Here is a 12,017-nt window from a genome sequence, read left to right as displayed (position 1 = left end):
CTGCTCAGTTGCTTCTCCAAAATCCAGAGGAAATGTACAAGATTCAGAGTGTGGGAAAAGAACATCTACACTACTACATTCCAGCATCTGCAGATTTCCTCGTATCTACACTACTAATTGTTTTATAAAATTAGTTATAAATGATTTGTCATAGTTAATGAGGGATTGGTACTGATTTTATTAATTTATCATCTTTGAAGTACATTAGATATACACGTTTGCTTCTAGATTGATTCCAGATATGTATTTACAGATAGTGAGAAAAATTTTGATTAGATAAGTAATTTAGATTTGTTTCCTTTATTATTTGAAGGAAGTGCACTGGGAAAGCTTATTGTTACAGGGTGTAGGGACATGGTATAGCTATTTTGTTCAGTGTGACTGGGCAATTATATTTTCTTTACAATTTTAAGTTTTAGTAGAACAATAAACATTTTGCAGCACAGACCTGGAATTGGTTTATTATTATCACATGTACCGAGACAGCAAGTAACTTGCTTTTCATAGTGTTCATGCAGACCAAATCACTGCAAAGTACATTGAGAATGCAAAATGCCAGAGAGACTCAGCAGGTCAGGCAGTATCTACAGAGAAGAATAAACAGTCAGAATCAGAATCACTTCATTGCCAGTATGTGAAACATACCAGAACTGTTTGTGGTTCGGTGCCAAGTATAAAACTCAGGACAATACCATAACAGACAATACAACAGCAACCAACAATTTACAAGACAATAGTGCAAACAGCCATGAGCAATCAACAATAAGCAGAACTGTCAAATGTGCAAATATCAGTCATCAAACAAATAAATCTGATCATATGAACAATAATTATGAGAGAGGAAACCAACTACAGTTGAGTCATCCATTAACTTTAGGATTAATGGATTTGTCAGTGGAGGTGCAGTTATTTGTATAAAGTGAGAACAGGAGGGTTGAAAGATCACAGCCCTGGGAGAATCTGTGTTTATAGACTCTCATTTCCAAAGGGATCCCACCACAAAGCACATCTTTCCCTCCTTCCCCCCTCCAATTTCAGCTTTCCACAGGGATCGCTCCCCATGCGACTCCCTTGTCCATTCGTCTCTCACAACTTATCTCCCTCCTGACACTTACCTTTGCAAGTGGAACAATTGCTACACCTGCCCCTACAGCTGCTCCCTCACTACTATTCAGGGCCCCAAACAGTCCTTCTAGATGAAGTGACACTTTAAACCGTGAGTCTGTTGGGGTCATATACTGTATCCAGTGCTCCCAGTGTTGCCTCTTGTATATTGGTGAGATCCGACATAGATTGAGAGACTGCTTCACCGAGTACCTACACTCCGTCTACCAGAAAAAGTGGGATCTCCCAGTGGCCACCCATTTTAATTGCACTTCTAATTCCCATTCCGATATGTCAACCCATGGCCTCCTCTACTATCGCGATGAGGCCACACTCAGGTTGCAGGAACAACACCTTATTTTCTGTCTGGGTAGCCTTTAACCTGATGGCAGAACATCGAAGTCTCGAGCTTCCAGTAGTGCCTCCCTTACCATCCCCCATCCTCTTCTTCTCTCAACTTACCTCCTTGCCTACTCATCACCTCCCTCTGGTGCTCTGCCCCCTTTTCCTTCTTCCATGGCATTCTGTTGTTTCTTATTAGACAAATCGAAGCAAGAGGCGGAGAGGGAAGGAGTAAAGGCATCTTGGAGAGAAGCTTTTTTTTTTAACTGGGGAAAAGAGGCTAGACTGCGCAGGCAAGTGACATGGCGCGTCAAAGGTTTAAAAAGGAGAGGAAGTTTACAACGGTCTTTTAAATTGAAGCAAGAGGCGGAGAGGGAAGAAGTAAAGGCATCTCGGAGAGAAACCTTTTTTTTTAACTGTTCAGGGAAAAGAGGCTAGACTGTGCAGGCGCGTGACATAGCGATCCAGAGGTGTAAAAAAAAGACTGCCATATAAGGTGGCCATCGTCAGAGTGGACTGAGGCAGAGTGGGATGGCTTTGACTGAACAGGCAGAGGTGAGGTTTGAACAGGGCACAACTGTGCAAGCGCGTGAAAGTCAGCCTCTGAGATCAGCGGGAGAATTTAAAAAGCAAGCAGAGGCTGAGGACGAGCTTCACTCCAAGTGAGGTAAGGCCGGGAAAGCTCCTTAAACTAATCTAATTAGCTTAGGAGTAGGGAATGGAGGCAGCAGTTAGGGCAGTTGAGTGCTCTGTTTGTAGTATGTGGGAAGTCAGGGCGAGCACAATTGTCCCTGATGACTACACCTGCAAAAGGTGCATCCAGCTGCAGTTCCTGACAAACCGTGTTAGGGAACTGGAGCTGGAGCTGGATGAACTTCAGATCATTCGGGAGGCAGAGACAGAAATAGACAGGAGTTTCAGGGAGATAGTCATCTCTAGGAATCAGGTGACAGGTAGTTGGGTGACTGTCAGGAGAGGGAAGGGGAATAGACAGAAAGAGCAGAGCACCCCTGTGGCCGTTCCCATCAATAATAAGTATACCATTTGGATACTGTTGGTGGGGACGACCTACTAGGGACAAGTTGCAGTGGTTGCGTCTCTGACACCGAGACTGGACCCTCAGCTCAGAAGGGAAGGAGGGAAAAGAGGAGAGCAGTAGTGATAGGGATTTGATAGTTAGGGGGATAGATAGGAAGTTCTGTGGAAGAGATCGAGAATCCTGGGTGGTTTGTTGCCTCCCTGGTGCCAGGGTCCGCAATATCTCGGATTGAGAATCCCGGGTGGTTTGTTACCTCCCTGGTGCCAGGGTCTGCGATATTTCAGATCGAGTTCCCAGTATTCTCAAGAAGGAGGGTGAGCAGCCGGATGTCGTAGTCCATGTAGGGACAAATGACGTGGGTAGGAAGAGTGAGGAGGTCCTGAAAGGTGAGTTTAGGGAGTTAGGCACCAAATTGAAGGACAGGACCTCCAGGATAGCAATCTCAGGATTGCTACCAGTGCCACGTGCAGATGGGTTTAGAAATAGTAAGATAGTGCAGATCAACACGTGGCTGAAGACATGGTGCAGGAAGGAGGGCTTCAGATTTAGATAATTGGGCAGTTTTCCAGGGAAGGTGGGACCTGTTCCGGCAGGACGGTTTACATCTGAACTGGAGGGGGACAAATATTCTTGCAGGTAGGTTTGCTAGAGAGGCTCCAGTGGATTTAAACAGGATACAAGGGGGGAGGGGAAACAGTGTAGGAACAGATGTATGGGAGAAGGAAGAAAAAGAAGTTAGTAAAGTTGTTTGCACCGTTAGAGATAAACAGAGAGGAAGAGGTGGAGAATTTCTTAAATGCATTTATTTTAATGCTAGGAGCATTGTATGAAAGGTGGATGAGCTTAGAGCATGGATTGATACCTGGAAATATGATGTTGTAGCTATTAGTGAAACATAGTTATAGGAGGGGTGTGATTGGCAACTAAATATTCCTGGATTTCAGTGCTTCAGGTGTGATAGAATCGGAGGGACAAGAGGGGGAGGTGTTGCGTTGCTTGTCAGAGAAAATATTACAGCGGTGCTCTGGCAGGATAGATTAGAGTGCTTGTCTAGGGAGGCTATTTGGGTGGAATTGAGGAATGGAAAAGGTGTAGTAACACTCATAGGGGTGTATTATAGACCACCTAATTGGGAGTAAGAATTGGAGGAGCAAATTTGCAACGAGATAGTAGATATTTGTAGTAAGCACAGGGTTGTGATTGTGGGAGATTTTAATTTTCCACACATAGACTGGGAAGCCCATACTGTAAAAGGGCTGGATGGTTTGGAATTTGTAAAATGTGTGCAGGATTGTTTTTTGCAGCAATACATAGAGGTACCAACTAGAGAAGGGGCAGTGTTGGATCTCCTGTTAGGGAATGAGATAGGTCAGGTGACGGAGTTATGTGTTGGGGAGCACTTTGGGTCCAGTGATCATAATGCCATTAGTTTCAATATAATTATGGAGAAGGATAGGACTGGACCCAGGTTTGAGATTTTTGATTGGAGAAAGGCTAACTTTGAGGAGATGCGAAAGGATTTAGAAGGAGTGGATTGGGACAATTTGTTTTATGGGAAGGACGTAATAGAGAAATGGAGGTCATTTAAAGGAGAAATTTTGAGTGTACAGAATCTTAATGTTCCTGTTAGGTTGAAAGGAAAGGTTAAGAGTTTGAGAGAGCCGTGGTTTTTAAGAGATATTGGAAACTTGGTTTGGAAAAAGAGAGAGAGCTACAATAAATATAGGCAGTATGGAGTAAATGAGGTGCTCAAGGAATATAAAGAATGTAAGAATATTCTTAGGAAATAAATTAGAAAAGCTAAAAGATATGAGGTTGCTTTGGCAAGTAAGGTGAAAGTAAATCCAAAGGGTTTCTACAGCTATATTAATAGCAAAAGGATAGTGATGGATAAAATTGGTCCCTTAGAGAATCAGAGTGGACAACTATGTGTGGAGCCAAAAGAGATGGGGGAGATATTGAACAATTTCTTTTCTTTGGTATTCACTAAGGAGGAGGATATTGAGTTGTGCTCAGGTAAGGGAAACAAGTAGGTAAGTTATGGAAACTATGACGATTAAAGAGGATAAAGTACTGGTGCTTTTAAGGAATATAAAAGTGGATAAATCTCCAGGTCCAAACAGAATATTCCCTAGGACCTTGAGGGAGGTGAGTGTAGAAATAGCAGCGGCTCTGACAGAAATATTTCAAATGGCATTAGAAACAGAGATGGTGCCGGAGGATTGGCGTATTGCTCATGTGGTTCCATTGTTTAAAATGGGTTCTAAGAGTAAACCTAGCAATGATAGGCCTGTCAGTTTGACGTCAGTGGTGGGTAAATTAATGGAAAGTATTCTTAGAGATTGTATATATAATTACCTGGATAGACAGGATCTGATTAGGAACAGTCAACATGGATTTGTGCGTGGAAAGTCATGTTTGACAAATCTTACTGAATTTTTTGAAGAGGTTACGAGGAAAGTTGACAAGGGTAAAGCAGTGGATGTTGTCTACATGGACTTCAGTAAGGCCTTTGACAAGGTTCCACACAGAAGGTTAGTTAGGAAGGTTCAATCATTAGATATTAATATTGAAATAGTAAAATGGATTCAACAGTGACTGGATGGGAGATGCCAGAGAGTAGTGGTGGATAACTGTTTGTCAGGTTGGAGGCTGGTGACTAGTGGTGTGCCTCAGGGATGTGTACTGGGTCCAGTGTTGTTTGTCATATACATTAATGATCTGGATGATGGGGTGGTAAATTGGATTAATAAGTATGCAAATGATACTAAGGTAGGTGGCATTGTGGATAATGAAGTAGGTTTTCAAAGCTTACGGAGAGATTTAGGCCAGTTAGAAGAGTAGGCTGAACGATGGCAGATGGAGTTTAATGCTGATAAGTGTGAGGTGCTACATTTTGGTAGGAATAATCCAAATAGGACATACATGGTAAATGGTAGGGCATTGAAGAATGCAGAGGAACAGAGTGATCTAGGAATAATGGTGCATAGTTCCCTGAAGGTGGGATCTAATGTGGATAGGGTGGTGAAGAAAGCTTTTGGTATGCTGGCCTTTATAAATCAGAGCATTGAGTATAGGAGTTGGGATGTAATGTTAAAATGGTACAAGGCATTGGTAAGGCCAAATTTGGAGTATTGTGTACAGTTCTGGTCACCAAATTATAGGAAAGATGTCAACAAAATAGAGAGAGTACAGAAAAGATTTACTAGAATGTTACCTGAGTTTCTGCACCTAAGTTACAGGGAACGGTTGAACAAGTTAGGTCTTTATTCTTTGGAGCGTAGAAGGTTGAGGGGGGGACTTGATAGAGGTATTTAAAATTATGAGGAGGTTAGATAGAGTTGACGTGAATAGGCTTTTTCCATTGAGAGTAGGGGAGATTCAAACAAGAGGAAATGAGTTGAGAGTTAGGGGGTAAAAGTTTACATAGAACATAGAATAGTACAGCACATTACAGGCTGTTCGGCCCACAATGTTGTGCCGAACCTCAAACCCTGCCTCCCATATAACCCCCCACCTTAAATTCCTCCATATACCTGTCTAGTAGTCTCTTAAACTTTACTAGTGTATCTGACTCAGGCAGTGCATTCCACGCACCAACCACTCTCTGAGTGAAAAACCTTCCTCTAATATCCCCCTTGAACTTCCCTCCCCTTACCTTAAAGCCATGTCCTTTTGTACTGAGCAGTGGTGCCCTGGGGAAGAGGCGCTGGCTGTCCACTATGTCTATTCCTCTTAATATCTTGTACACCTCTATCATGTCTCCTCTCATCCTCCTTCTCTCCAAAGAGTAAAGCCCTAGCTCCCTTAATCTCTGATCATAATCCATACTCTCTAAACCAGGCAGCATCCTGGTAAATCTCCTCTGTTACCTCTTTAGGGGTAACACGAGGAGGAATTTCTTTATTCAGAGAGTGGTAGCTGTGTGGAACGAGCTTCCAGTAGAAGTGGTAGAGGCAGGTTCGATATTGTCATTTAAAGTAAAATTGGATAGGTAGCTAGATAGATAGATACTTTATTCATCCCCATGGGGAAATTAAACTTTTCTTCCAATGTCCCATACACTTGTTGTAGCAAAACTAATTACATACAATACTTAACTCAGTAAAAAATATGATATGCATCTAAATCACTATCTCAAAAAGCATTAATAATAGCTTTTAAAAAGTTCTTAAGTCCTGGCGGTAGAATTGTAAAGCCTAATGGCATTGGGGAGTATTGACCTCTTCATCCTGTCTGAGGAGCATTGCATCGACAGTAACCTGTCGCTGAAACTGCTTCTCTGTCTCTGGATGGTGCTATGTAGAGGATGTTCAGAGTTATCCATAATGGACATGGTATATGGACAGGAAAGGAATGGAGGGTTATGGGCTGAGTGCGGGTCAGTGGGATGAGGTGAGAGTAAGCGTTCTGCACGGACTGGAAGGGCCGAGATGACTTGTTTCCGTGCTGTAATTGTTATATGGTTATAACTCTCCACCTTTTAAATCTACTCATCTTTTTTTCACGTTCTGCCGAAGGGTCTCAGCCTGATACATCGACTGTACTTTTTTCGATAGAGGCTGCCTGGCCTGCTGAGTTCCTCCAGCATTTGGTGTGTGTTGCTTGGGTTTCCAGCATTTGCAGATTTTCTCTTGTTTGTGTTTATAGACATTAGATCGGACAAATAGGAGCCCACTGTTGCATGCTGCTTAGAGTCGAAAATTTTGACTGAGGGCCAGTCCTGATGAAGGGTCTCAGCTCTAAAAATTGACTCTTTATTCTTCTCCATGGATGTTTGACTTGCTGAGTTCCTCTAGCATTATGTGCGTATTATTATGTTTTAAAAGTGCTGATTCTAAGTTAATTAATGAGTATGTTTTTGATTACAGATCTGACCTCTCAGTGGAGGTACCTGCCATACCCAGTATGTCTGAATCAGTAGCAGTTTCTGATGGCAGCTCTGAAGTCTCAGTGGAGGTACCTGCCATACCCAGTATGTCTGAATCAGTAGCAGTTTCTGATGGCAGCTCTGAAGTCTCAGTGGAGGCACCTGCCATACCCAGTATGTCTGAATCAGTAGCAGTTTCTGATGGCAGCTCTGAAGTCTCAGTGGAGGCACCTACTAAACCCAGTATGTCTGAATCAGAGACAGTTTTACAAAGTAACCCCCAGCAATGCAGCTCAAATATGCCAGGATTGAATTCGGGGCAAATGAACAGAAAAAGGCAAGCTGCCAGTTTGATTGATGATAATGATTTTACTGAGAAGAGACCAGAGATGATGTCAAGTTGGGAGGTTCTCAGAGAAAAAATTCCACGGTCTGAGGAAGTTCTTCAATCAAATTCAGCTGCCTTTACATCACCTGAGGTGGGTCTTTATTTCTGTTGATTTAGATTTGCATACATTTGCAGCATTCACCTGATTCACAATGTGCTTCTTTTACAAAAGGTGTAAAGTCGAACTGCTGGCGCAGGAGTGAAATGTCTTGTGAATTTTTTTTTAGGATACAGTTTAATTGGCTAATTAGTTACCCCTTCAGTCCAGCAAGATCAGTAACTTTACTGTTGTGAGATACAGGTTAAGCACCCTTTATCCAAAATGCTTTGGGCCAAAGTGTTTCAGATTTCAGAATTTTTTTTTGAAATATTTGCATCTATATAATGAGATAGCTTCAGGATGGGACACAAGTCTAAACGCAGAATTCATTTACATTATGTATACAGCTATGCATACACCCTGAAGCTAGTTTTATATAATATTTTTATGCTTGAAATAATGTGTACTTGAATCATCAGAAAGGTAAGCTGTCACTACCTTGGCCACCCAGGCAGACATTCAGAGGCTGTTTGGCATCTCATCATCCCCAACTCTGAATTTCTGTGCTACCAGTAACCAGTCTTTGTCTTACACTTGTTTAGCACACGTGTCCTGATGCAGCCATCTAGCACGTTAGATTTTCATCAGCGATGATCTTGACAAATTCATTGAATTTCTCTGCTGCTGCTTAAAATCTTTTCCTAAATATTTAAATGTTTAAAAATTTAATGCCATGCCTTTCCTTAAATTTCTGCAACCAGCTTGCAGAATATTCACAATTACCTTCAATTTTCAGTTTGTTGTTAAGCAGTAGATGTTCACTTTGATGCTAATAAATCTACACTTTCAATACATGATTGAGATCTTCACTTTTCAGTTTATACAATGTTTTTCTATTTTTCATTAACTTCTGCTTAATACATATGTGAAGTCACTTCTCAGAACCATCAAAAAATTTCAGGTCTTGAAGGTTTTGGATTTTGTGATTTTGGTAAGGGATTCACTTGGGTTCACTCTGCCCAATGAAGCAGTGGAGGCTGCCTCAGTAAATATATCTATGACAAGGTTTGATAGATTTTGTATAGTAGGGGAATTAAGGGTTATGGGGATAAGGCAGGTAGGTGGAGATGAGTTCATGGCCACATCAGTCATGATCTTATTGAATGGTGGAGCAGGCTTGAGGGGCCAGATGGCCTCCTCCTGCTCCTATTTCTTATGTTCACAACCTGTAGTGTGATTGGCTTCATCTTGTATATATTTGACAGTTATCATCCAGATTAAATTACTCATAGTATAACACACAAAATGCTGGAGGAACTCAGCAGCTCAGGCAGTGTCTTTGGAGGGTAACAAACAGTTGTAGTTTGGGCTTGAGACCCTTCAGTCAGGATTGGAAAGGAAGGGGGAGGAAACCAGAGCTACTCACAATTCAGTAGCATCACCAGTAAAAGATTGCACAGCATTTTCTCTGTGCTGTTCCTTAGTTGATCTTACACTGGGTTTTGAAATTATGTGCAAACTTCAATATCCATTTTAGCTAAAATGCTTCAGTGTGCAACATCATTCTGTAATATTCCAGCTGTTTTAATTTTAGCTGTTAGATTCTAAGTGGCTGCTATCTTCTGTTTATGCAATACACTGTTTCAAAGGGGTGAAGGAGAAAGATTACACTAGTTAAAAATTGGAGATTCTTGTAATGCTGAGGGTATATGATCATCTACTAGGCCTGTTATTCCACAGTACTATTGTGTTCTTGCTCAAAACATCAAATTAACGTAAAGAAATTGCCAAGCCCTAGTTGATGGTTATCTTGTCTGTGTTGTATTTTACACAGGATTGGCCTGCATCTTCAGCATCCAATACATTGAATAATTACGGTGAGTACTTTTTCACAAGAATTGGCAGTTCATTAATGATTAGTAGCAGTTTCAATTCTTGACTGCTTCCTCCTGTTGCTGTAATGATTCAGTGTGCAACATTATCATTGTGTAACATCCCAGCTGAAACGAGCAGTCAATGTTTTGGGCCAAGACCCTTCGTCAGGAATGAAGAAGGAGGGGGCAGGGGCCCTATAAAGAAGATGCTAAGTGAAAAACCAATCAGACGAAAGATCAAGGGATTTGGGAGGGGATAGGCAGGAAAGGTGAAGAAGGAATGTAAGGGGAAAGCACTATGGGTAGTAGAAGAAGGCAGAATCATGAGAGAGGTGATAGGCAGCTGGAAGAGGAGGCAGAGTGAAAGTGGGATGGGGGAAGGGAGAGGGAGGGAATTACTGGAAGTCAGGGAATTCGATGTTCATACCAAGGGGCTGGAGACTACCCAGACGGTATATGAGGTGTTGCTCCTCCAACCTGAGTTTGGCCTCATCATGGAATGTGAAGCAGAGTTGAAGTGGGTGGCTACCGGGCGATCCTAGTAATTCCAGTAATTCCCTCCCTTTATAGGGCCCCTGCCCCCTCCTTCAGTCCTGACGAAGGGTCTTGGCCCGAAACATTAACTGCTCGTTTCAACAGATGCTGCCCGACCTGCTGAGTTCCTCCAGCTTGTTTGTACGTGTTGATTTGACCACAGCATCTGCAGTGTACTTTGTGTTAACATCCCAGCTGACTGCTCATCTTTGACCATTGATTCTCTCAATTTCTTCCCATACTTTCACGAAGTATCCAAGTCATTCACTGCCATTTCTTTGTCTTATGATCTTATTGATGTTTGTTGAGGGTTGCTGTCAGAGTCTGCACATCGCAGTATTGAGAGTTCATTAAGTACTTAATTGACTAGAGCACCTAGAGACCTGCAAGTAGGAAAAGCTTATAGATCAATTAGTTTTTAAAGTATTGCTGTTGTGTTTCTCCCAGATCTTGCTCACATGAGTATTCCATCAGAATCTGCTGGCAGTTTCACATCCACTCCTTTGGATGTAGTAAACCCAACTCACACAGAAAGATCAACTCTGACATCTGTACCTGTATCTGAAGAAACAAGGAAAGCTTCACAACGAAGGAGAGGTATGTATCTAATTTAGGCAAGTGTCTCACTTGCTACCATTACATATACATGAAATTAAATTTCTTACCTTCTGGATAATGTTGAACATTCGCAGAGATGCATTTATATCCATTCCAGACTTTCCTTTCTCAACAATAAAAATAAGAGTTACTGTTAATGCCATGTTATTGGTAACCAGTTGGAATTGATGTGGTTTCTGTCTTTAGGCAATCTGTTTGGTTTTACTGTTTTTGATGCAATGGTTTCTAACAGTGTGCAATAACAACTAAAGTATTGGTGAGCTTCATCCCCTTCTGAATGCATTAGAATCTGTGATTGATTTAGTGTAACATTTTGTATGTAATGCTTTGTATCATTCAGACTGTGTAGTACTTAATTTTACAACCTGTTTAAAAAGATTCATTCCTGGTTTATTGTACTGTACTGTAGGCCATTGTGTTTTCTAGGTAAACTCACTGTGAAACCTAATTTTTCAACCCCGAGAGCTGCACCCACGCCTGAGACCGGTCTCTCAGCTATAAATGCTGGGAATAATCATCCTTTAAAACTTCCAAAAACTCCCAGAAATGCACCTTCTCTACTTGATAAAGAACAGGCACAAACTGAAGCAGCAGGTAATTCGTCCGTACAAGAGTTTGGTGCTGATGACTATTTCCATGGTGAAACTGAGGCACAAAATGCACCCAGCTGTTCCTCTCCAGAGAATTTGTCTGCAGTTCCAGATGCGGATGCTATGACAGGACAATCAGAAACAAGTGCACAAGATACAGCTCCTATCTCAAGTACAACTCTAACAAGGTAAATATATCTGCGTGGCAACTTGTTTCCATCTTGAAGTTCTTTTTAAACAAACATCTTTGCCTACCTTTTTTAACATGTTCACAGACTGTATAGGACTGATATTTCAAAAACAAGTTCCGATTTTGCGCATTTTTATTTTTCACCTTCATTAATTTCATGGCATAGTAGCATTGTGTTTCCCCATCTTAAGCCCATAGGCCGCCGACAGAGAACTCAGTCCTGGGCCGAAGGATCAGCCCTGTGGCTTCTGCTTTCACCACACACTTTTGTATGTCTTCCAGGCAAAGATCCTTACTCTCCCAGGGCTTTGAAGCTTCTGTTGGTGTTTCTGTAGCTCTGGTTTTTATGGGATGGGATTGCTAGCCCTATGTCCAACCCTCCTCCTTTCACAGCTGGGCTTGGGATCATTCATGGTGTAGAGGTTAGT

The 12,017-nt window shown here is 41.8% G+C and overlaps 1 protein-coding gene across 5 annotated transcripts in view; it reads left to right on the top strand.

Moving 5' to 3' along the window:
- Positions 1-12,017, top strand: part of LOC140738594 (uncharacterized) — a 156,063-nt gene that overhangs the window by 107,788 nt on the left and 36,258 nt on the right. For 3 of the 5 annotated variants that reach the window (XR_012101407.1, XM_073066125.1, XM_073066114.1), the window contains 4 exons: positions 7,357-7,834; positions 9,618-9,660; positions 10,639-10,788; positions 11,236-11,587. Coding sequence is in view for 3 of the 5 variants with exons in the window: in XM_073066125.1 (XP_072922226.1) it covers positions 7,357-7,834; positions 9,618-9,660; positions 10,639-10,788; positions 11,236-11,587 (1,023 nt within the window). In the remaining 2 variants the exon portion in view is untranslated. Of the gene's footprint in view, positions 1-7,356; positions 7,835-9,617; positions 9,661-10,638; positions 10,789-11,235; positions 11,588-12,017 lie in introns of those variants that run through there. The other 2 variants (XM_073066143.1, XM_073066134.1) reach the window with 2 other exon arrangements.

The sequence above is a fragment of the Hemitrygon akajei genome, chromosome 2 (assembly GCF_048418815.1).
Source record: "Hemitrygon akajei chromosome 2, sHemAka1.3, whole genome shotgun sequence".
NCBI lineage: Eukaryota > Metazoa > Chordata > Chondrichthyes > Myliobatiformes > Dasyatidae > Hemitrygon > Hemitrygon akajei.
The sequence above is the reverse complement of the archived record's forward strand: the minus strand, read 5'-3'. Positions and strand labels throughout refer to the sequence as shown.